General features: G+C 38.0%; 1 protein-coding gene across 1 annotated transcript in view; it reads left to right on the top strand.

The window, feature by feature from the left end:
* CPD (carboxypeptidase D) overlaps nt 1–25,058 on the top strand; it is a 71,351-nt gene extending 46,293 nt beyond the window's left edge. Inside the window, exons 9-21 of the mRNA XM_045164948.1 lie at nt 2,632–2,734; nt 3,222–3,364; nt 5,594–5,763; nt 5,941–6,264; nt 8,442–8,637; nt 11,183–11,318; nt 12,235–12,366; nt 15,372–15,467; nt 15,574–15,638; nt 16,873–17,004; nt 18,411–18,596; nt 19,234–19,333; nt 20,889–25,058. Of these exons, the coding sequence (XP_045020883.1) occupies nt 2,632–2,734; nt 3,222–3,364; nt 5,594–5,763; nt 5,941–6,264; nt 8,442–8,637; nt 11,183–11,318; nt 12,235–12,366; nt 15,372–15,467; nt 15,574–15,638; nt 16,873–17,004; nt 18,411–18,596; nt 19,234–19,333; nt 20,889–21,115 (2,010 nt within the window). The 3' untranslated portion in view covers nt 21,116–25,058. The remainder of the gene's footprint in view (nt 1–2,631; nt 2,735–3,221; nt 3,365–5,593; nt 5,764–5,940; nt 6,265–8,441; nt 8,638–11,182; nt 11,319–12,234; nt 12,367–15,371; nt 15,468–15,573; nt 15,639–16,872; nt 17,005–18,410; nt 18,597–19,233; nt 19,334–20,888) is intronic.
* The last annotated feature ends 1,023 nt before the right edge of the window (nt 25,059–26,081 follow it).

Genomic DNA, 26,081 nt, shown 5'->3' with positions numbered 1-26,081 from the left:
TATTTGAGCCTTCTAATCCCAGCTTTGTTTGTCTTTCTCTCTGTGGATCACTTTGCCTTGAACTAAAGCAGAGCTGTGAATAATCTGACATGCATTCATTTCGATTCTGTCTTCTCAATTATTGTTCTTTTTACTCATATTCTTCATTTTTTTCTCCTAATTTTTAAAAAATTGAAGTACATATGATGTGTAATATTATATGTTACAGGTGTATAATATAGTGATTCACAATATTTAAGGATTGTACTCCATTTATAGTCATTATAAAATATCAGCTATTTCCCTGTGTTATTCAGTATATCCTTGTAGCTTACTTTATACATGGTAATTTGTACCTCTTAATCCCCTACTCCTGTTTTGCCCCTCCCTTTTCCTCTCCCCACTGATAATCACTGGTTTGTTCTCTGTGTCTCTGAGTCTGTTTTGTTATGTTCACTAATTTGTTGTATTTTTTAAATTCTACATATAAGTGATATCATACAGTATTTGTCTTTCTTTGTATGATTTATTTCAAATTAGCATAAAACCTTCCCAAAATCAATGAAGACAAAAGAGGGAAGTTTAAGGAAAGGCAGGTGTTAAGATGATTCAGAATGACCACCAAGCAGTGAATGTGCCCTTAATCTGAAACCTAAATCTGAAAATACTAACATAATAACTGGGCAGGTGAAGGCAGTGGAATACATGGAGGAGGTTTCAAAGTACATACAAATTAAAGGATCTGGTGTATTTAAAGGGATAAGCACAATTTAAAAGGGCAGATGGTAGATTTAAAGGAAAATCTTCCAAACACATAGCTTCTGGAAGAGAAGAAAAGCAAAAAGAAATGAAGAAGTGCCTGCCCTTTGACAATTAGTGAAGAGAAAAGAGAAAAGGGTCAAAAAATGGTCAAATGTTATATGTCAAAATAGGAAATGATTGGTGATTTCTGGCTTTATATTTTTCTTCTTTTTGCTTGCCTCAATTTTCTAATTTTCTACAATAACTTTTATTATATTTTAAGTATAATAAAATTTAATTTTAATTCAATTAAGTGAAAGTGAAAAAACAGCTATAGAATGTGACAGATCTCAAGGGAAGAGAAAATTTCAAGCAGGCATTTGTGGAACACTAGTGGTATTTGAATAAAATGTAGGTTACTTTAGTTAATAGTATCATACCGATATTAGGGCTTCCCTGGTGGCTCAGACAGTAAAGAATCTGCATGTAATGTGGGAGACCTAGGTTCAATCCATGGGTTGGGAAGATTCCCTGGAGGAGGGCATGGCAACTCACTCCAGTATTCTTGCCTAGAGAATCCCCAAGGACAGAGGAGCCTGATGGGCTACAGTCCATGGGGTTGCAAAGAGTTGGACACAACTGAATTAGTTTTTTTGTTTTGATCAATGTGCTATGATTATATAAAATGCTAACATAGGAAATAGTGGATCAACGATGTATAAAACTCAGTACTATTTTTGCAACATTTCTACAAGTCTAAAATTAGTTCAAAAGAAGAATAAGAAACCTGAATAGTTTCCACTTGTCTCTACTTCCTTGTTGTTCTCTCATGCCTCAGTTTCTTGTCATCAATCTTCCACCTACACTGTTTCACCTGGAAGTGCCACCTCAAAGGTCCCCAGAAGCCTATTTTAAACTTTAACACTCTTGTCTTCTCCCTTTGTACACATATACAACATGTACATAAATATTCCAGTAATCTAAAGTAATAACTTTCATTTGATAGTAGAGTGGTATAAATGGTAAGCCTGTAAATGGTATGTTAAGTGTATGAAAGGGGATTGTTTTGTATATTTTAAAGTTAAATGGTTAATTCTCAGTGGGGGGAAAGTAAGAAATTATTTCTCTCTTTATACTTTTCTGTACTTTTTATTTTCTATTTACAAAAGAGAGAGGTGAAGTTTTGACCATCTTCCAGAGCTAAATTTCTTCAGGAAAATTCCCCTGTCACTCTAGTCAGAAATAATCTTTCTCTCCTCTAGCTTTCAATAGTGTTTATTTGTGCCTCTATAGAATTTTTTTTTTTTTTTTACTCCGTATTGAGCAAACAATTGCACACATGCTGTGCTAGACACTGCTGGAGACTGAGGACACAAAGACACGAACTGTTTCAAGGAGCAGGGTATTGTCTTTAGGGAAGAAAAAGGTGAACCAGTTGTAGCAGAATAAAATAACTACAAAGAACAGAAGGGCTGCCTCGGTCCCTAACAAGTCAGAGAAAGATGCTTACCTGTCCTTGTTTGTGAACTACCTTTTAGGGACTTTAAGCCTCTTGAGATCATGAAATCAAAGTATGAATATGAACAGTTTGGTTTTGCTTTTGAGAGGGATTGGGTTGGATTTTTATATTACTTGTAAATACAAGTAATAAATGAAGCCTTCAGTTTTTTTTTTTTAACAGAGCATAAACTGTTTAATTTTGGTTTTAAAAAGTAGGTAGTAAGTCCATATAGTAAAAAATCAAAGTGGCACAGAAAGCTATGCATTGAAAAGTCTCTGCTTCCATGACTCCATCCACCCCAACATATACCTTATTGGTAACCACTCTTATTATCTTTCCTTATCCTCCTCATGTTTTTTTGATGCAGATACAAACAAATACAAATAAAGATTCTTTTTTTTTTTTTTAAGGAAAATTCGCAGATGTTTCAAGGTAGACCTTGTAAGAATATGTACCCTAATGAGTATTTTCCTCATGGAATAACAAATGGAGCCAGTTGGTACAATGTCCCAGGTAAAATTCTTTTATATCAAGGCCATGCGACTTGATGGATTTTCTGTCCTCCCAATGGTACTGCTTGTTACTGAGTTTTTAGTTTTGAGAAATAATCATTCTTTTAAAAATATTTTATAATTAGTTTAAAACATTCAAATTACTTTTTCAACAATTTTTTATATTTGGTGCACTTTGAATTTTGAGTAAAATTATCGTACTTGATTAAAATGTTATATTTTCCCTCTGGCTATTATAAAGAACATTAGATGTGCTAATAATTAGAAGAGTGTAAGCTACACTTGAATTCTTTCTGAACATGAAAGTACAGATGTTTTTTACCTGTACCACAAGCATAGACGCGCTCTTACATGAACACATTATTGGTGTTCAACTATGCTGATAAAAGAACAAATTTGACTTTTTACTAGGAATGTTGCTTACCATTTGGGATCTGAGCTAGTTAGAACTTCTTCAGAGTAACTAATTTAAAGTTTTTATCCTTCAGGTGGCATGCAGGACTGGAACTATTTGCAAACAAATTGCTTTGAAGTGACTATTGAACTAGGTTGTGTGAAATACCCATTTGAGAAAGACCTGCCAAAATTTTGGGCACAGAATCGAAGATCCCTTATCCAGTTTATGAAACAGGTGACTATTCAGGAGTGACATCGGAAATTTCTCCCAAGAGCAAGATTTTTGTGTGTACATGTGGTTTTCATGCATTGATTTTGGAATACACCTCATTGGAATTCCAGCTTGACCTATTCATGTTTTAGTAAATTTATTTAGAAGATTTATGGATGTAAATAAGTTTATTTTTATGTGTGGAGAAAAGTTTGAAAAGATTAAATGATGTAGTGATGATGTTTTACACTTAATGAATAGTGTCACTTTTTACCCTTGTCTTTATAAAAGGCTAATATAAATTGGATACACACCTAAAAATGTGTCAAGTGATAAGCAAGCTCAGCATTTTAGGCTCCCCTGGTGGCTTAGTTGGTAAACAATCATTGCCTGCAATGCAGGAGACCCAGGTTCGATCCCTGGGTGGGGAAGATCCCCTGGAGAAGGAAATGGAAACCCACTCCAGTATTTTTGCCTGGAAAATCCTGTGAACAGAGGATCCTGGTGGGCTACAGTCCATGGGGTCACAAAGGGCCAGTTTCAACTGAGTGACTAAGGAAGCAAAAGATGGGCTATGGGGTAAATGTGGTTTTTTTTCCTTTTGCCATAGATTTACTGTGAAATGATTAGTTTTCTTTTTGTTTGGATGGTTGTGCATGGTAGCCAATAGGTAAAGACTGTAAAAATATGCTAATAATGATGAAAATTATTAGGATAATCTGAGTACTCCTTTGTGCCAGTACTTTTCTGAGTAAAGTGGCATAAAGGGTGTGGGTTTATATACTAATGGGCTTCTCTGATAGCTCAGTTGGTAAGGAATCTGCCTGCAATGCAGGAGACCCTGCTTTGATTCCTGGGTCAGGAAGATCCACTGGAGAAAGGATAGGCTTCCATGCCAGTATTCTTGGGCTTCCCTGTGGCTCAGCTGGTAAAGAATCTGCTTGCAATGTGGGAGACCTGGGTTCAATCCCTGGGTGTGGAAGAGTCCCTGGAGAAGGGAAAGTCTACCCACTCCAGTATTCTGGCCTGGAGGATCCCAAAGAGTTGGACACGACTGAGTGACTTTCACTTTACATACTAATATCTTAGAACACTTTATTCTGAAATTTTTTAAACATTAGGAAAAATTGTAAGACTAACACAATAAATACTACTCTTCTTTTACCTAGGTTTAACAGTTTCTACATTTGCTGCATTTGTATTTTTTATATACATACACATAAACACACACACATGTATATACACATATTTTTGCTGAACTATTTCAGTATAAATTGCAGGTGTTATGATATTTATCCCTAAGTATTTCAGAATATTTAAAAGTAGTCTAAAAATAGAGTTAATTCTCCTACCTGACATCTCCAATTGCTATTATCTCACCTAAGAAAAGGGCTTCCCAGGTGGCACTAATGGTAAAGAATCCACCTCCAGTGCAGGAGATCCAAGAGATACAGGTTCGATCCCTGGGTTTGGGAAGATCCCCTGGAGGAGAGAGCATGGCTACCCACTCTAGTATTCTTGCCAGGAAAATCCCATGAACAGAGGAGCCTGGTGAGTTACACTCCATAGGGTCTCAGAGAGTCAGACACGACTGAAATGACTGAGCAGAGCAGAGAGAGAGCACCTGAGGAAATTAACACTTGCTCCCTACACTGCCTGATACTTAGTCCGCATTCAAATTTCCTCCTTATTGTCCTCAAAATGTCTTTCTATAGCTGTATTTTAGAACCACAATCTTGTCAAGATTCATGCATTGTATTTGGTTTGATTATTACATCTCTTTACTCTCTTTGATCTAGAGTAATCCTCTATTTTTTTAAATGACGTTTCCTTTTTAAAGCAGTCAGGTCAGTTTTCTTGTTGAATGTCCTATATTCTGAAATTGGTGCTGAAGTTTAAACAGTTGTTTATAGTCCTCATGGTAAAGACAAATATAACTTCTGAAAAATTAGCCTTTCAGAAAATAAAATGTTTTATTTAATGGATGGTTACATTTAGCTTTACTCTGAAGTCCTGAGTTTCTGTTTGTTCCACACATTTACATTATTTAAGAATCTGTTATATTGGATGTGAACTCCCAAAATATCTAGATGATAATCTTTATCAGTAAAATCTGGATATCCTTGTGCTTTGTCCAGGTCCATCAGGGTGTCAAAGGATTCGTCCTGGACGCCACAGATGGCAGAGGTATATTAAAATATCTAGATGATAATCTTTATCAGTAAAATCTGGATATCCTTGTGCTTTGTCCAGGTCCATCAGGGTGTCAAAGGATTCGTCCTGGACGCCACAGATGGCAGAGGTATACTAAATGCCACCATTAGTGTTGCTGAAATTAATCACCCAGTAACTACTTACAAAAATGGAGATTACTGGCGTCTCTTGGTTCCAGGAACTTATAAAATCACCGCATCTGCTCGAGGGTGAGTTACTGAATGCTCTGAAATTGAGTGCTTGAGGATGAAAGAAACAGCTCTATTCTGGAAGATTATCGCCAGAAAGCCCTAGAGAGGCTAAGCAACCTTGAGTTGCCCTGTCTTGCCAGGGCTTGGGTACTCCAGCTGCAAATGTGTGACCCTGATCTGTCTACTTTATTGCAGGTATAACCCGGTCACCAAGAATGTGACCGTAAAGAGTGAAGGTGCTGTTCAGGTCAACTTCACACTTGTCCGATCTTCAACAGATTCAAACAATGAATCAAAGAAGGGCAAGGGGGACAGTACCAATACTGATGATGTCAGCGATCCGACCACTAAAGAGTTTGAAGCTTTAATTAAAGACCTCTCAGCTGAGAATGGTTTGGAACGCCTCATGTTACGCTCCTCCTCAAATCTGGCTCTTTATCGTTACCATTCATACAAGGACTTGTCAGAGTTTCTGAGAGGGCTTGTGATGAACTATCCACTTATCACAAATCTTACCAAGTAAGTGTTACTGACCTTTTTTTTCCCTTTCTTTCTCCTTCCTTTATTCTTTTTACAGAGGTTACATTCAGCATAAACCACATTAAATGGTTCTTGTAATTCATTTAGAAATATTTGGGTTGAATGTATAGAGTTGGCGTTAACTTATTTTGAAAGAGATATTTGCTTGGAGATCTTTCTAGCAATGAATCTTGAAAACTTTTACAAGAAACACTGGAACAGAGCCACTTGTTAGTTCAGTAATGTGTGGCCTGTACCTCCAGAAAACGTAAAGCCACTCTTTCTAGTAATTACTTTGATTTCAAAACGCTTTCCACTTCTCAGCTGCAGATTTTATGTTCTGAGTAAATATTATTTAGTTTTATTTTGCTAGGGGCAAGGGATAGGTTTAGAACTATGAGCTCACTTGTCAGGAATAATGTTTAACCTTTTCTTCAAATTAGAAAATGAAGTTTGGTTGGCTGTCATTTTCTGTACTTTAGTCTCTACTCACAATTACTGTTCCCTGAAGCCTTAGGGGCTCATGTGATTACGGGTTTTGAGAAAACATGCAGTACTGGCTTATGTGAAACTGATGACTAAGATAACTTTTACCTTCATTTCACTGTGCTTCTCTGCTTCACTTTCACTGTTTCACAATTATTTTCTTGACCTGTTGATTCCTATTTGCCTATTGTAGGGTCTTTCCATTTTGCCCTGAGCTTAACAAGTCTCTACTCCAAACCAAATGAACATTATCTAGCCTTTTACTTTTCACTTTTTTTCCTTCACTGTTTCTTTTAATTTTACCAGTAAATTTAGTTTCTCAAATTCTGGTTTATAATGTTTGTGATTACAAAGGATTTTACTTTTGCACATAAATTGCACATATTTACTTTGGCAATTACCAATTACCTGTGGTGTTGGAGAAGACTCTTGAGAGCCCCTTGGACTGCAAGGAGATCCAACCGGTCCATCCTAAAGGAGATCAGTCCTGGGTGTTCATTGGAAGGACTGATGTTGAAGCTGAAACTCCAATACTTTGGCCACCTGATGCAAAGAGCTGACTCATGTGAAAAGACCCTGATGCTGGCAAAGATTGAGGGCAGGAGGAGAAGGGGACCACGGAGGATGAGATGGTTGGATGGCATCACCGACACAATGGACATGGGTTTGGGTGGATTCCCATAGTTGGTGATGGACAGGGAGGCCTGGCATGCTGCAGTTCATGGGGTCACAAAGAGTCGGACACGACTGAGCGACTGAACTGAACTGAACTGAAATTACCTCTCTTCCATTGGAACATACCAATTACCTCTCTCCCACAACTGATGTTGAACTTTTCTGCCCAGGTCATGTTTTAATATGGTCCATCTTAGTGCCATATAGAGGTTAAAAACTTTCTTATTTTAAAATAAAATTGGACATTGTTTTGCTTTCCGTTTACTTAGTGAAGTTTTTTAACCTTTAAATGCAATTGAGCATGCATTTTTTGTTAAATAGTCCCCCCCCTAATGTACAACATCTGCCCATGGTGGGATGCAAGACAGTTTTAGGTGGCCCTCCAACGGTTACTAAGTATCATTAAATACCTTCGTGCAAAAGCAGTGCTTTGTCTATTCTATTAATCCTCAGTTTAGTGCCAATTTTTTTTTCTATCTAACTCTTAATAAGTCTTTCTTTATATTAGAGAAAGCAGGCCTTTAAAATTAGTTTTGCTGTGATTCTGGTACTGCATTTAAAATATAAAATGTCTTATTCACATAAATTCATTTAGATCTTAAACGTAAGATTTTATGCATTTGTGTATATTTAGAGATTTCAGTAATAAATATTTAAGTGAGTTAACTTAAGAGACATATGCTAACTAAAGAAATAATATAGATTATAGAAGATTGGGTAAACATCACGAAGATGATCGAGGAATGACTGGACTTGAAGGAATGCAGTTCTCAATCATAGTCATTCCTAAATCTGATAGTATCTCACATCTGTTTGTCTTTGATCAAGGGAACCTAATTTTCTTAAAGTATTCTGACACAGAGATTTATTCTTTAAAGATTTTTTAAGACTTTTCGAATTTTGTTCTCTTTTCTGTTTTTAAAATCTGTAAGGCAGCATTAACAGTAATCAAGTAAGGTAGCAATCAAGTAAGTAACTTGATTACTTACTGACTTTTTGATTCTGGTTTTCGACAGTTTGGGACAGAGTGCTGAATATCGTCACATTTGGTCCCTTGAAATCTCCAATAAGCCCAATGTATCTGAGCCTGAAGAACCAAAGATTCGTTTTGTTGCTGGTATCCATGGCAATGCTCCAGTTGGAACTGAACTTCTTTTGGCTCTGGCAGAATTTCTCTGTCTGAACTACAAAAAGAACCCAGCTGTTACACAAGTAAGAGAATAACCTGTTTTGACATGCTTTAAAAGGATAAAGCTCAGTGACTTACTGATTGTATACTGATATCAAGGCATCATTTTTTAAAAATTTTAATTTCCTGTTAGATTTTTATACAGTGGTACTTTTAATATCATTATAAACTTTACTCTTTAAAAATTGACCTTGGTATATAGTTGTTAATTGTGTCTATTATATTTCTTTGTATATATTAAGAGCCATAGAGGAAAAGAAAGAATAAAGATTTGCATTCAGTCCTCTATTCCTTTGTGTTACCCTTCCATTCTTTACTCACAGTGATATACACTCTAATTGGAGGGACTTCCATTGCCAGTTATTTACAGTTAGGGTACTATATTGAAAAATGAGGTGGAAGAGAAATCGTTTTTCTTTTCATGTAATAAAGATGAAAGTATTGGATGCTCAGGGATTTTAGAAGAAGTGATACAGCAGTGCCAACTTCAGCCATCCATGACTAGAGACTATACTGCTGGTCCAGAAGCTGCTTATATGTGATTAAACAGCCTAGTTTCTATGTTGTGTTAGAGAAAGGAAGGAAAGAGTGCGCCTCTGTTTAGAACACTCACTAATTGGCACTGTCTATATAGAACTTAGGAAAGGGAAAAGCAAGTAGTATTTGTTTGATACCTACTATGTTGTAGGTACTTTACATATATCATAATTTAATCCTCAACCCTGCAATTATATTACCTCCATTTAATAGACGTGAAAACCGAGGCAGAGATATTAGATAACTTATAGGAGGTCACACAGCTGCTAAGTGGTAAAACTGGGATTTAAGCCCAGGTGTGTGTCACTGGAAAGCCTATGCTATTCTGTTTTACTCTACTGTCTCCACTGAGAGAAATTTGGAAAGAATTGATGTCATGATTAGGATCCCATGATGTGGGATTAGGTGAAGTGAACGTAAATCAGACTTGATCAAAAAACTTTCAAAAAAAGAGATCCCATTGACTTCTTCCTGTTTTCAGAGATTTTGTTGATGTTGTTGTTTCAAAATAGGAGATTACCTAGGAGAGTGGTTCTCAACCCTGGCTACACATTGAAAAATCTGGGAAGTTTCTAAAAATCTCAGTGGCTGGGCTCCATTCCCAGAAGCATCAATATTCCTTTAAAAGCTCCTCAGATTATTCTATTATTTGGCCACAATTGCTACCTACTGATCTTATGGTTATGAAAGGTACAACATCTACCATGAATTTCAAAACTCCTAGTTTATAAGATTTTGCCTCACTGGTCTAATTAGGCTTTAGATTGCGTTTCCCAGGTAGCTAACTGGTAAATAATCCACCTGCAGTGCAAGAAACAGGTTTGATCTCTGGGTGGGGAGATCCCCTGGAGAAGGAAATGGCAACCCACTCCAGTGGGTTGCCTGGAGAATCCCACAGACAGGAGACTCATGGGCTACAGTCCATGGGGTCGCGAAAGAGTCGGACACAACTAAGCAACTAAACAACAACAACGCTTTAGATTGCCATTTGTTTTGAGCTAAGTGTCAGAATTGTCTGGAGACTTCAAAGAAACAAATATGTAACCAGAGACCTGTGGTTAACCCCAAACATATATACTTTAGGAAGAAAATCTCTCTCAGGGGAAAGATTCTAGAATAAATTAATTAAAGGATTGCAAATATATTTCAAGCTATTGACTGTTTTACCAGTACAAATAAACCAGGGATCACTTATTCTGATTCACTATTAGAAATATTTAGGATAAATTAAATGAGAAGTTCATGCCATAAATATAGGTATTAACACCTATGGATATGGATCATCTGAAGGAGAAATTATTTGGATTAGACAAATATCCTACCCCATATTTTTTGATATGCTGATTTCAACTCTTCTGTCTCATTGTTTCCAGATATACATTGATATTTGTCAACTAGAAAATTATATGTTCTAGTTTTTAATCTGGAAATACCATATTACCATTATTATTGACCTAAGCCAGCAAGTGGTCAGCAAACCTTTTCTATAAAGGGTCATATAATATACATTTGGGGCTCTGTGGGTCAGATGTTCTGTGTTTCAGCTACTCAACTCTGCCATTGCAGAACAAAAACAGTCACATGAATGGGCAAGACTGTGTGCCAGTAAAACTTTATTTACAATAACAAGCATCAGGCTGGGTTTAGCCTATGTGTGTGGGTGCAGTCATGTCTGACTCTTTTGCAGCCTTATGGACTGTAGACTGCCAGGCCTCTCTATCCATGGGATTTTCCAGGCAAGAATACTGGAGTGGGTTGCCGTTTCCTCCTCCAGGGGATTTTAGTCTATAGGCAGTGGTTTTTAAACCTTGATGTAAGTTATTGGGAGGTCTCTAGGAACATTAGTTATATAGTTTTTTATTATTTTTAAAATTTACTTGGAGCAAGAAAGAATTTTATTTATTTTTCAATTCTGCCTTTTAAATCTGTGTTTAAAACAAATAATGAAGACTTTCTGTTTGAGGCATGGCAAGGTTATCTTTTGATTTCACGTGGAGCTAATAAACCCATTTATTTCTGTTTCTGTTTTAGTTGGTTGACAGGACTAGAATTGTGATTGTCCCTTCTCTAAATCCAGATGGGCGAGAGAAAGCACAAGAGAAAGACTGCACTTCCAAGACAGGACAGACAAATGCTCGTGGCAAAGACCTGGATACAGACTTCACAAGTAAGACTTATTTTTATGCCATTAAAGTACTTTGCAGATAATTTTATTTCTCTTTGCTAGGAGATTGGTTGATCCTGTTATTTAAATGAGTAAGGGGTGCTTTCTTGTCTAGGATGTACAGTATAAATGAATAGAGACATCTTGAAAACTTTGCAGGTTTTCCTTGTTTTTCATTTGCAAAGGTAATTCAAGTTTTTTCTTCGAAATGCAATATTGGGGAGAAGTTTCCATCACTAGTCATACAGAGATGGATAGTCTCTCTCTCTATTCTCTTATATATGTGTGTACACACACACACACACACACACACACACACACGATGTATGTGTATGTTGATTTGAAGGGGCCTGTTTCTTATTTACTTAAATATAAGGATCATCAGCTATAGATATTCTGCAACTTTTTCTACTGGATACATCACTGATATCTGTCTATTTTAATACTTACAAATCTCTAACATTCTTATTAATGGCATTTTAGTATGCTATTAATGTATGGTAGTACTCTAATTTATTCAACAGTTTCCCTGCTGATGGACATTTAATTTTGTTCCAATTTTTTGTTCTTGCAAACAATACTGCAGAAAATTTCTGAAAAATCTTATTTTCTTTCAAAAACAGTTTATCATTTTCTAAGAGAGGATATATCTATCTCTTTTTGTTTCCAGTAAGAATTTTCTTAAACTTGCTAAGAGTCATTGACCTTTCAACATTATCTAAAATATGTAAAACTCAAAATAACCTGCCTCCTAAGATATATCTTTCTTTCTTGAGATAGTGGCTTATGGTGTAATAAAGTATTTACAGATTTTGTAAGTTAACCTTTTGACTATGTTCAAGTAGGGAATATTTTCTTAGCTGCTCATACTAAAAGTTTTAAAACTCCGTATTTTATGTTTGACTTTTCTATTTTTTAGGTAATGCCTCCCAACCTGAGACTAAAGCCATCATTGAAAACCTGATTCAGAAACAGGACTTCAGTCTTTCTGTTGCTCTAGATGGTGGTTCGGTGCTGGTCACATACCCGTATGACAAGCCAGTGCAAACAGGTATGTAGAATTTTACTTTACATATATAGCATTTAAGCTTAGATAGGAAATTTCAAATTTCAATTAGGTAATGTCCCTTCTGAAACTTTTTAAAATGGTGAGCCTTTGAGCACACTGCATGAATAACCAGCCTAAGAAGACTGTACACCTGTCAACAGTTCAAACAGTTCCTTGTGGGAGGGAGCCTAGCTTCAGTTAGTGTAGCCATCTTGTCACACCTGTTCAGTTCACTCCATAAGCATTTATGGAACAGTTATTATATCTGTAGATACTGGAAATACAAAAGTGAATAAGACACAGTGCTCGCCCCAAGAAATTCATATCATCTGACTGGTTCCAAATAGGAAAAGGAGTACGTCAAGGCTGTATATTGTCACCCTGCTTATTTAACTTATATGCAGAGTACATCATGAGAAACGCTGAGTTGGAAGAAGCACAAGCTGGAATCAAGATTGCCGGGAGAAATATCAATAACCTCAGATATGCAGATGACACCACCCTTATGGCAGAAAGTGAAGAGGAACTCAAAAGCCTCTTGATGAAAGTCAAAGTGGAGAGTGAAAAAGTTGGCTTAAAGCTCAACATTCAGAAAACGAAGATCATGGCATCTGGTCCCATCACTTCATGGGAAATAGATGGGGAGACAGTGGAAACAGTGTCAGACTTTATTTTTGGGGGCTCCAAAATCACTGAAGATGGTGATTGCAGCCATAAAATTAAAAGATGCTTACTCCTTGGAAGGAAAGTTATGACCAACCTAGATAGCATATTCAAAAGCAGAGACATTACTTTGTTAACAAAGGTCCATCTAGTCAAGGCTATGGTTTTTCTAGTGGTCATGTATGGATGTGAGAGTTGGACTGTGAAGAAAGCTGAGCACTGAAGAATTGATGCTTTTGAACTGTGGTGTTGGAGAAGACTCTTGAGAGTCCCTTGGACTGCAAGGAGAGCCAACCAGTCTATTCTAAGGGAGATCAGTCCTGGGTGTTTTTTGGAAGGACTGATGCTAAAGCTGAAACTCCAGTACTTTGGCCACATCATGCGAAGAGTTGACTCATTGGAAAAGACTCTGATGCTGGGAGGGATTGGGGGCAGGAGGAGAAGGGGACGACAGAGGATGAGATGGTTGGATGCCATCACCGACTCGATGGACATGAGTTTGGGTGAACTCCGGGAGTTGGTGCTGCAACTCATTGGGTTGCAAAGAGTTGGACACGACTGAGTGACTGAACTGAACTGAACTGAACCAAACATTGAAAGTGAAAGTGAAAGTTGCTCAGTTGTGTCCAACTCTTTGCAACCCCATGGACTATATATAGTCCATGGAATTCTCCAGGCAAGAATACTGGAGCGGTTGTCCCGCAACACAGACAGATTCTTTACCAGCAGAGCCACAAGGGAGTTGTGCTGCACTAGGAAAGTATTTAAATACTTATTTAATATAAGTGTTAATACTTTAAAATAAGTATTAAATACTTATTTAATATAAGTATTCCCACCACATGAATACTGGAGTGGGTAGTCTTTCCCTTATCCAGTGGATCTTCCTGACCCAGTAATCGAACCAGGGTCCTCCTGCATTGCAAGCGGATTCTTTACTAACTGAGCTACCAGGGAAGCAATGGTACTGAATTCCCCTCTCCTGCTTTAAACTGTGCCTGACTGATTGCACCTTGTGGGGAGTTAAACAGTTGCCTGTTGAATCTGCCTGAGGCCATTGTATGTAGAGATAATTTGTGTCGTTTTCAATACATTTTCAGGCTTACAAGGAATGTTGTAATTAGGCCACAGTTGCCTCCAAATGTAGTAAAACATACCAAAATAGGTTTGTGTTTTTATGCAGTGACTTGTTAAATTCACAGTGCCTTTTAATATAAGAAAGTTGCTTCTCTCCTTGGTCAGATTATTCTGGGGTGAACAGACTAGAGTAGTTCAGTCGCTCAGTTGTGTCCAACTTTTTGCAACCCCATGGACTGCAGCACACCAGGCTTCCCTGTCTGTCACCAACTCCCAGATTTTGCTCAAACTCATGACCATTGAGTCGGTGATGCCATCCAACCATCTCATCCTCTGTCATCCCCTTCTCCTCCCACCTTCAGTCTTTCCCAGCATCAGGGTCTTTTCCAATGAGTCAGTTCTTCACATCATGTGGCCAAAGAATTGGAGTTTCATCTTCAACATCAGTCCTTCCAATGAATATTCAGGACTGATTTCCTTTAGGATTGACTGGTTTGATCTCCTTGCAGTCCAAGGGACTCCCAAGAGTCTTCTTCAACACCACAGTTCAAAAGCATCAATTCTTCAGCACTTAGTTTTCTTTATAGTCCAACTCTCACATCTGTACATGACTACTGGAAAAATCATATCTTTAACTAGATGTACCTTTGTTGGCAAAGTAATATCTCTGCTTTTTCATATGCTATCTAGATTGTCCGTAACTTTTCTTCCAAGGAGCAAGCACCTTTTAATTTCATGGCTGCAGTAACCATCTGCAGTGATTTTGGAGCCCAAGAAAATAAAGTCTGTCACTGTTTCCATTGTTTCCCTACCTATTTGCCAAGAACTGATGGGACCAGATGACATGATCTTAGTTTTTTGAATGTTGAGTTTTAGGCCAGCTTTTTCACTCTCCTCTTTTACTTTCATCAAGAGGCTCTTCAGTTCCTCTTCACTTTCTGCCATAAGGGTGGTGTCATTTGCGTATCTGAGGTTATTGATATTTCTCCCGGCAATCTTGATTCCAGCTTGTGCTTCATCCAGCCCAGCATGTCTCATGATGTACTCTGCATATAAGTTAAATAAGACAATATATAGACTTGATGTACTCCTTTCCCTATTTGGGGTGAACAGAACCATGTACTTAATTATAATAACTCCTTAATCAACTTCCTCGAGGCACAAGATTTACTCGAAGGAAAGGAATGTGATTTCTGTGTCCATGAAGTTGAACTTGGAGAAAAATTCTTTCGATTTCTCTGCTAACTTCTGAATTTTTCTTTTTGTAGTGGAAAACAAAGAGACTCTAAAGCATCTGGCATCTCTTTATGCAAATAACCATCCATCGATGCATATGGGTCAGCCCAGTTGTCCCAATAAATCAGGTAGGTACTTTCCCTACGCTTTGTTACTGTTGTTGCTGTTTGGAGAGAGGAGGAGGACTTGCCTTATATGATCTTATTGACCCTACAATTCTCAATGCTTTTATAGATGAGAATATTCCAGGAGGAGTAATGCGTGGAGCAGAATGGCACAGTCACCTGGGCAGCATGAAGGTATGTTTTATAGAATACAGTGAGAATGGGATTGTAAATATGTACTGGACATGGAGTGAAAGAATAGGTGGCTTTTCTGATACAGTGAAGTGAATGAACTCTGCTCAGTACTGTCTAATAACCTAAATGGGAAAAGAATTTGTCAAAGAAAAGATACATGTATATGTAGAACTGAACCACTCTGCTGTATACATGAACTAACACAGCATTGTTAATCAGCTCTACTCCAATATAAAATAAAGATTTTTTTAAAAGAGAAGCAGCCTAAGTTAGTTAGAATATGAGGTGTAATGGAGAGCAACAGAGGATAAGAATGGAAACAGAGTTTGAGGCTTTGAATACTTTGTTTTAGTAAGCAATGGGAAGCCATTGAGCTTTTAAACAGGGATATGGTGACATGATCTGAGCTGTGCTATGGAAAAATCAATCTCTTAACAGTGGGTTAAGATGGTTTGGAGTAAAGAGAGACTGTGGTGCAGGGAGACTGGTTTAGAATAGCCTAGACAAGAACAACTGAAGGCTGAGATTAGAAAAGTGGCAATGGGAGTGGAATCAAGGGATGAAGTTTCAGAGATACTGTAGAGGTGGAATTCACCAGAGTTGGCAAATTCTAGGTGATAGCAAGAAATGAAAGACAAAAGATTTCATATCCGTGTGATAAAATGAGTTATTGTCATTAACTGAATTGAATTAGGAAGAAGAATTTTGGTAGTTGGGTGAAGGTGGAAAGTTAGGTTTTGGAACTTGTCCACACAAGTAGTTCCTACCTAAATATTTGCTATATTGCTGTATGGTAGGCTTGAGCCTCCAGTTTGCGGGTATCAGAGAGCAAGTACTTGTGATTCTGCCTCTAAGAACTTTGAAAACAGCAGTAACAGCAATGAAGTTCTAGGATTTAAAGGGAAGCTGACACTCTGCATGTACTTTTCATTTATTCAACAAACCATAACAACAACCCCTCTACCAACCAGGCACTGTAGGAAGCACTGGAGATGTAAAAATGAATTAGACATAACCCCTGGTCTTAAGAATTCTCTTAGGAGTAGACGTGTTTGTGACTGATTATAATACCAAGGGGTTTATTTATATTTGCTGTGAAATGCTTTACAAATTCTTTGTTTACATCAGCCAAGTTGTCTTTTTATTCCTTTCATTGCATTTGAGCATTACAAAGCCCCATTCTTACTTGTGCTTACTCATCTTCCTACATTTGTTTGTGAATTTTATATTCCAGGATTATAGTGTCACCTATGGCCACTGTCCGGAGATCACAGTGTATACAAGTTGCTGCTACTTTCCTAGTGCAGCACAACTCCCTTCGTTGTGGGCAGAAAATAAGAAATCTCTTCTCAGCATGTTGGTGGAGGTGAGTAATCCTCTTTTAGAAGCAAACTGCCAGGAGTATGTTCAATGGAAACTTTTATCAAAACATTTTCTTCATCTCTTACCAAAATTTTTGTGTTATTGATTTTATTTTTTAATAATTTTATTTATTTTTATTTATCTATTTCTGGCTGTGCTGAGTCTTCATTGATGTGCAGGCTTTTCTCTAGTTGGGGCAAACAGAGGCTCGTTTTCATTGCAGTGTTCGGGCTTCTCTCTGCGGGGGCTTCTCTTGTTGCGGAGCAGGGCTCTAGGGCATGTGGGCTCAGTGGTTGCAGCTCCCAGGCTCTAGAGCACAGGCTCTCAGTAGTTGTGGCATGGGGGCATAGTTGCTCTGCAGCATGTGGGATCTTCCCAGAGCAGGGATCAAACCCATGTCTCTGACATTGACAGGTGGATTCTTTACCACTGAGCCACCAGGGAAGCCTCAATATTATTTATTTTAAATGATGTAGAAAGGAGAGTTTTATTCCTTTTCTATTGTCTAAATAGGTGCCATGAGTTCACATATCTGCTGTATGATGAGGTAATTTAACCCTGTGAGATGTCGCAGGTTCTTCCATTGGAATATCACACAGTGTTACTCCTGAGGTGGGAAGTAAAGCATTCAAGGCATAGGAGATTTGGGTTCTAACATTTTAGGCTTGACTATATCAGAGTCCTCTTTTCACTTATTTCCATCGCTGTGCCTCTGCAGCAGTGAAAGAGTAGCAAACAAGGTCAGAGTTGGTGGGGAGGGAGGAATAAGCCAGCCTTCTGGAGGGGTTTTTTTTTTTGGGTTTATGTCATGTCTCAAGCTATTGCCCCTCGGATATCTGGCATCATGAAAATGTTGACTAAAAAATTATTCACAGCCTAAACGTTGCAAGTTATGTTTTATTTGGTGAGAGCTTTTAGGACTTAAAGCCCAGGAGGCAGCATCTCCAGTAACCCTGAAAGAACTGCTCCAAGGAAGTTGGGGAGCAGCCAGGATATATAGGAGTTTTGCAACAAAGGGCAGGTAGTCTTAACATCAAAAGATTGTTGTTAATTAAAGAAAACCAGATATCTCAAGTTAAGGAAGTTAGCCATTTTCTATACATGGGAAGATGCAAGAGTGTGAGCCCCCTTGAGATCATTCCTTTGATATGCACCTCAGCTGTCTGGGGCCAGTATACTGAGTTTTCACATTCTGAGTTTTCTCAGGGCTCACCATGGGGAGGGGCTGCAGTCTGTTGGCTGCTAGAAGGCAAGTAGTCTTCTGCTTCCTAAGTTCCCTCAGGGCTTACGAGCTCCCCATCTGCTGTGGCTACAATCGCTGCTGACTGTGACATTCTTTGTTTGCTGATATGCAGGCAATATTTCCATTTATCAAAAACACAAATTTATATTTTAAACATTTTTTTTCAGGTTCATAAGGGAGTTCATGGATTTGTTAAAGATAAGACTGGAAAACCAATCTCTAAAGCAGTCATTGTGCTCAATGAAGGAATAAAGGTACACACAAAAGACGGAGGTTATTTCCATGTACTGTTAGCCCCAGGTGTCCATAACATCAACGCCATCGCTGACGGGTATCAGCAACAACATTCACAGGTAAGAAACTCAACTTGAGTGGTATAACGTAAATTCTTGTTATTCATAATACTTCTAGAAACAGGAATATATATATGTTAGATACATATGTTAGTTGCCTAGTCGTGTCCAACTCTTTGCAACCCTGTGGACTATAGCCCACCATGCTCCTCTGTCCATGGAATTCTCCAGGCAAAAATACTGAAGTGAGTTGCCATTTCCTTCTCCAGGGGATCCTCCCAACCCAGGGATCAAACCCAGGTCTCCCACATTGCAGGAAGATTGTTTACTAGCTGAGCCACCAGGGAAGCCTAAGAATACTGGAATGGGAAGCCTATCCCTTCTCCAGGGGATCATTCTGACCCAGAAGTTGAACCGGGGTCTTCTGCATTGCAGGCAGATTCTTTACCAGCTAGCTACCAGGGATTAAACTTCTGTTTAACATTAAACTCTTGTTAGGAAGCTTGTGGACCATCTCCTGATTATGATAGTTATCTTTCTATCCTTTAGCAACAAAAGGAAATTTTTGTAGCATTTTGTATTCTTTAGATGACAACCAACCATCTCCTTGGTTTGCTGTAAAGGCCCTAGGAACATAGAGTGGATATAATATACCTTAAGTAAACTTTTTCCTCATTCTTGCACTTTATCTTCCTAGGTCTTTGTGCGTCATGATGCTGCAAGTTCTGTGGTAATAGTCTTTGACACAGATAACCGGATCTTTGGTTTGCCAAGGGAGCTTGTGGTAACTGTATCAGGTAAATTTTCGGTAGTTGAACTTAAAAACTCATCCTGACATTTCAGGTTGAGAGTGGATCAACTCCATAATCATTTGAACCTTCTCTACTGTCTCCTACTTAAACATGATTTTCCTAGAATACTTTCCTGGAATATTTTCCCATATGTTCTCACAGCTTGCCCCTTCCCCATTTTCTGGTCTATATTCAAATGTCATCTCCACAGAGAGGTCTTCCTCCCTGATTACCCTAGCTAAAATAATGCCCTGTCTCTGCCTCACATGTTTGGGTTAAAATACTTCTCACTAGCTGCCATTACATTATATGTTTAGTCATTTATTTGTCTGTATTTGATCTCCCCCACTAAAACATGAGCTTTGACAGGAAAGGGCTTTTCTCTGCCTCCCCAGTGCCTAGAACCATGGGTGGCATGTAGTGGGTCTTAAGGAAGAGCCACTTCACTGTTGGTTGAATGAATGACTTGCAAAGAAGTCCTTTGGACTTTGACTTATATTAGTTCTGTTTTTCCATGATCCTGGAAGGAGGGAATATTTGTTTCCTCCAGGATTAATGTGCCATTGCTTGAATTACTGAAAGTTTAAGAAGGAAAAAATGTGGTAAAACAAATACTCTGCTGTATTGTATCTTTGGGCACAAAGAACCTTGGTTTATTTCTAAGGAGAGCTTGAACCTGTTAGAAAATGACCAAGTTTTATTACAGGGTGTGTTGGGGAGAGATCCTTGGTTGAGAGAGAGTGATATTTTGGAAACATGAACCAGATAAAGCATGAATCACAAAGTGCTTAGAAAGACAGAAGCTGGGATCCAGTTTAAATCTGACTCTGCCACCTATTTGCTATTGTGCCCTTAATTTTTATTATGATTTTATTAGTTGTATTTTATGGTCCTTAGACTCTTATTCTGATCAGATCAGATCAGATCAGTCGCTCAGTCGTGTCCAACTCTTTGCGACCCCATGAATCGCAGCACGCCAGGCCTCCCTGTCCATCACCAACTCCCGGAGTTCACTGAGACTCACGTCCATCGAGTCAGCGATGCCATCCAGCCATCTCATTCTCTGTCGTCCCCTTCTCCTCCTGCCCCCAATCCCTCCCAGCATCAGAGTCTTATGTAAAAATATTTTACATAAATGAGGGATTTGGAATGAGATGAAAATTTACCGGAAAGGAAAAGTAGAAGTCATTGATTGATTTAAAAAAGCAGGTTGCACAGCATTAGCCATAGTTCTGCATTGTGGTAAAAGAAAAAAATATATTTGTATACATATACACATGCATGAAGGAAAATCCAGAAAAAATATGCACTAGGATTGTTATCAGGATAATGGAAATGTGAGGAAGTAGAGTTTGGGGTTTGGGTTTTTAGTATTTGGCTTATCTATAGTTTTCTAATTTTGTGCATAATACATGTTACTACTTCTATAATAATAAAAGGTTGTTTTTAAGTGCATGAAATAAATAAATGAAGGGAATATGCTAAACAGTGCCATTGTAAGCAGCTGCTTATTTGCATCCTTCAGCTGTCGCTCCAGTCACGTGATGGTTCTGTTTGACAGGTGCCACCATGTCAGCATTGATCCTCACAGCTTGCATTATCTGGTGCATCTGCTCAATCAAGTCTAACAGACACAAGGATGGCTTTCATCGGCTCAGGCAGCATCACGATGAGTATGAAGATGAAATTCGCATGATGTCAACTGGCTCCAAGAAGTCTCTCTTAAGCCATGAGTTCCAGGACGAAACAGACACTGAGGAGGAAACATTATATTCCAGCAAACATTGAAACACACGCCTTGCATCTCTCCCAGCATAAGTACCAAGCAAAGTTACAGTTCTTTTTGGGAGACACTGCATCAAGGAGAGAGACTGTCTTGTTTCTTCAAAGAGCTTGGGGAAGTTAACTTGCTAAATTTGTATTTTCTGTGAATTTGGCTGCGGTTTTGAACTTCCCCTCCTTAAAGTACTCTTACCTTTAAAAAAAAAAACCTGCTTTCTATTTATGCAGCAGAGATGGGACAGCCACTTGGTTTTTCTTTTATAATTTAAGATGAGCTGTTTGGAGCTTATGTTGCAACTGCACAAAGCCAACTAGTGGATGTTGTCTTTTGCACATCAGGTGGTTTACTAGTGGCTTTAGCTTTTTCTCTTTATTTTAAATGGCCAAAAGAATCCAGAAACATTAAGGCAGGGACAGCAGTCAGAATCTGACATAAAGCTTTAAAAACTCACTTTTTTTTTTTTTTTAACCTATTGAGAAGTACTTCTCTCTAGTTATTGAATAGCTGGAGTTTCTCTTATTATTCAGGTTTAATGGAGGCTGAATTGATTTTGAAACTTATATAGAGCATTAGGAAATGAATAAATGGGCTTCTGTATTGGGCTTTCTACCTGTTCCAAGGCTAGATCAGAACTGGTGGGCTGTGCTCTAAGCACAGAGGATTTCTCTACCTCTCTTTAAGGTTTAGCAAAGTTCTAAACATCCCCATTTTAAGGGATAACTCATTGACTCTGTTGTAAAAAGATCTCAGTGTCCACTTGAGTAGAGCCAAGAAGGAGATCTAGCAAAAGCTAAAACTCATGTTGCCTATCTTTTAACGCGGTAAAAACCCACAGGTGCTGTTGCTTTTATCTGTGAAGCACTAGTTTATTCTAGGAATGCCTAATTCTCTAATACTTCCTAAATTCGAACCTTTTTTCTATGTTGTACACTTAGGGTTTTCAGATGACCTGGCAATCGACAAGATCTGACTTCTACTGAAAATACCCGGAAGTATGGAAGAAACCTCCTTGCACATTCTTAACCTACATTTGAACACAAAATATCTACACTTCATGTGCAGCCCAGGCCGGCACCCTCTCATAGCATCCTGTTACTGAAATAGCTTGGCCAGCCTTATTCATAAAGGCCTCTGCAAGTGATTGGGTTCTTTGTCCTAATGTTTCATTTGGCAGTCTCTTCCTGATCAACCAATTTTGTTGAAAGTTCAGTTGAAAGCACTTAAATATGGCTCCCTCTATTAAAAAACAAACAAACATTAACACCATAGTGAGAAAGTATCATCTTCAGTGCCACTGAAGTTATTGCAAACGCCTAAAAGATTTGCATTTTACTGTGTCTGTGATATTATGCTATTCAATGGAAATGATGCTTTTTTGTGAGTATGAGTCTTACCAATGATCTAACAGTTTAATATGTTGGAATGTTTTAACGGCCAAGTTGCTGCTGAACTTGTACTAAATCAGGGGATCAAAAAACTTGCTCTCATCTTTTCAAGTTGAATTCTATATCATTCATGTATCAGTCATCCCAAATCTTTCATATGGAGTGGTTGACCACCCACCTAGGTCATTCAACCCAGTTTCCTGAGAAATGTACCTAAAGTATAGCTTTACGCAAAGAGATCTGGTTTAGCAGGAATAATGGTCATGACATTTATTGCTGAGTATCTGTAGTCTAATTTGGGTGGGTCAGGGTTAAGCCCTTCCAGTATTAACTCTGTTATCAACACAACTCTCAGTTTTGAGCCCTTGCCACCCTACTCTCAGTTCATTCACCACATGCACAGAACAGAGGTCACGAGGTTCTGGAACTTAATGAAATATACATGATTTAGTTTCTTCTGATAATACTTTACATTTTCCTTAAGGGGATGATGTGGTGGCATTGCTCTTTTCAGCTTTATTTTTAAGAGTGCAAAGTCAGAAAACCCACAAAGGGCCTGCGAGTGGCTGGCTCCACTTGGGACAACTGCAGGTAGAAGGGAAACAAAGTTGACGAGACAACCTTCAACTTTATTAACATTGGTCTTCACTAGAGGATGCCTTTTAAATTCATTTCTCTCTTGAATGAAACAGATCTTTCACTGTACACCACAGTGACTGGAGTCCATGCCTTTTCAGCATGTGTGAAATATTTTTAGAGATGAACATACAAATAGTTCTTTTAATAATGTTTCCTGAAAGGAAAGCCAAATTCTGCTATTAATCTTGAACTTCTAATGAATTTCTAAATGATGCATTGCTCTGGAAAACAAGGCCGTCTCAGCCTGTGTTACCTGTTAACATGAATGTACAGGATCATGACTACTAAGACTGTGTTCTCTGCCCTGCTTGGTCTTTTATTTGTGGATCTAATGTAATTAATATTAGACCACATTAACTGCTTAAGGCATTGAAGCCATACGGCATGGGGAATGCATTTCTTCAGTATTTCTCCTAGAGACTTTCCATTTCCCTGGAGTCATGGAGGCAAGTAAGTATCACAGTATTAAGAAATTTGCCCAAAACCTGAGTTGTGCCTTTTTTTACTCACAAGGCGGTTTTTTATTTTTTGTCCTGGTGATCAGTGTGTAAGCCTTCTTCCCTCGAAACTCCTTAATAAAAGCAAAGTGATTGAGTAGGTCATGTTCAAAGTGTCTGCCTGTGTAAATGCACTTGTACTGATTATACAGTTCAATAAGAAGAACTCAAGTTGATTTCAGAAGGAAAGGCCCTTTGGTTTTGATGTATTTTGCTGAACATTTGAGTAGTGGTTGGGACCCCATCCAGTTGAGGAATGCTTACAGTTCTCTTTGAGGGAATGTGCTTTGGGACTTTGTCATCCTCCAGAAAGGAAACAGAATGTATATTTGGCCCAGTGTGATTGACTGGTTAACCTTTGGTAACTTTCACCTGAATGAGATTTGCTGAATTAATGAGTATTGAACGTAAAACTAACTATGAGTTGGCAAATAAATAAAAGGTAGTGCTGATGACTGAGCTTATTGTGTTTCTGAGTTAACACCAGGTTACTCAGTATAACCATGACCTGTTCTTCTATTTCCATTTATTCTCAACAGTAAATCATTTTATTTTCCTGTGGCCAGAAATGCACTTGTGCCAGGTTTTGTCCTTGCTGTATTAAAAGTTTTTGGCTGCAAATGCCATCATAGTGCCCTAAGTTATGGTTCTCCAGCAGAATCATTTTTAACAGTAGCAACTTTAATGTTACTACCAAAATTCCACTACGGTCAACGTTCAGTGATTTTCTAGCTAGCAAATTTTTGATAAGTATTTGGATTTCTGATTTGCTGTAATTAAAGCAGATTTTGGGGGGTGTGATTAGAGCCCTTGATAAATGTCAGCTAAACTTGGATTTCCAGTTCAGTAAGAAATATTTCCCAATACCCAATAATCCTGTTTTTAGCAATAATTCATGAATATTTCACTTGACTTTCAGGATATTATCCTAGTTGATTTTGATTTGGCAGAATCTATTGTGAAATTTGAAAACAGGCTACCATTTTGAGGCAGTTGGATATAAATTCTATAAATGTGTATTACTCTGGCTTTTATGAATGGCATACCACGAGTGTACAAGCTACATTCTGTGCTGGCCATGCTGCAGATTTTCTGGAGGTATGACATAGTGGTATTTTTCTACTCTCAGATTAAAAATCAACTTTTCACATCTCCACTTTTTCAGAGTGACATTCCCCAGCTCCAGAACAATCTATAGCTATATACATGAGGTGCCCAGGACTCCTTCATCTCAAGTGCTTCAGTCTTTGGTTTATTATCATGCACTGTGCCTTCAAAACGAAATTTTTAAAAGGGACTTTGAAGCTGAATAGTAGTTAAAAAAAAGTCAATCTGTGTAATTTATGTGAAATCTAACTGTAATGAGGTCCTTCCTGTTTTTTATATGTAAACAGATCTACTAATCCTGTATAAAGGTTATTTTATGATGTCTGTCTTTCTTTGTGTTTTGTCTCATAATCTTTTTTCAAAAGCAGTAGACCAGAAAAGGTTATTGTCTCAATTCAAAAGTTATGGATTTAGTGTTTCTACCTATTCCAGGGGAAAAATAGTACCAAAGAATACAGGTTGTTAGCTGCAGAGTGTTTCTGTCTTCACGAATTGGCTTAACATAAAACTATGTTTCTGGAATAATTACATAATAGCCACAGGTCAGCTAGATTGATGTGTGAGTCTAGTCATTCCACAAGGAACATAATAAAACTGGCCATGGAAAGGTTTATGTATCCATCTCAAGCTTGCTTGTTCTAAATTTGGTTCTTTTCATAGATAAGCAGAGTTAGAGTAATATGTTCTGGCACTTTTAGACACAGTGTAATGAACTTAAAAGCCCCTTTTCACTTAGCAATGATTTGTTGATACTGTTGCTCTAACAGGAATTGAGAAAACAAAGTTATATTAAAAAAAAAAAAAGAGCTCTGCAGGAATTCATACTCCAGGCCAGAGAATAGAAATGGAAATAAGCTGTACTTCTGTTGTGACTGGTTCCTCTAAAAAAAAAGTCTGCTATGGAAGCAGTACAACACAGAGTTGAGCATGGACTTCAGAGCTGAATCAGTCTCCCATTGACTCTTGGGTCTGCCACTTGCTTCCTCTGTGACTTTGTTTTGCACAAGCTTAACATTCTCTCAGTTTCTCTACTGGTTAAGGAATAATACCCAATAGAACTATAGTGGGAATGAAGCAAAATGATATTAGCAAAGGGCCCAACATTGTATGTGACTCAGAAATTGAATGACCTTGGTAACCAGTATCCTTTGCTGTTTTCTGATCACTTTGAAAGAAAGTTATTTTAATCACATATATGAACAAAAGATGGGTTTACAGGTGGCCTTTTTAATTTAGAAGAAATCCCTAGACATGAATACTAAAAATAAAAACTTCCATTATGTGGTTCCATAAGTTGTATATAGCACGGCTTGTGCTGTGCTAAGTCGCTTCAGTCGTGTCTG

The sequence above is a fragment of the Bubalus bubalis genome, chromosome 3 (assembly GCF_019923935.1).
Source record: "Bubalus bubalis isolate 160015118507 breed Murrah chromosome 3, NDDB_SH_1, whole genome shotgun sequence".
Lineage (NCBI taxonomy): Eukaryota > Metazoa > Chordata > Mammalia > Artiodactyla > Bovidae > Bubalus > Bubalus bubalis.
This window is presented reverse-complemented; position numbering and strand designations above follow the sequence as displayed.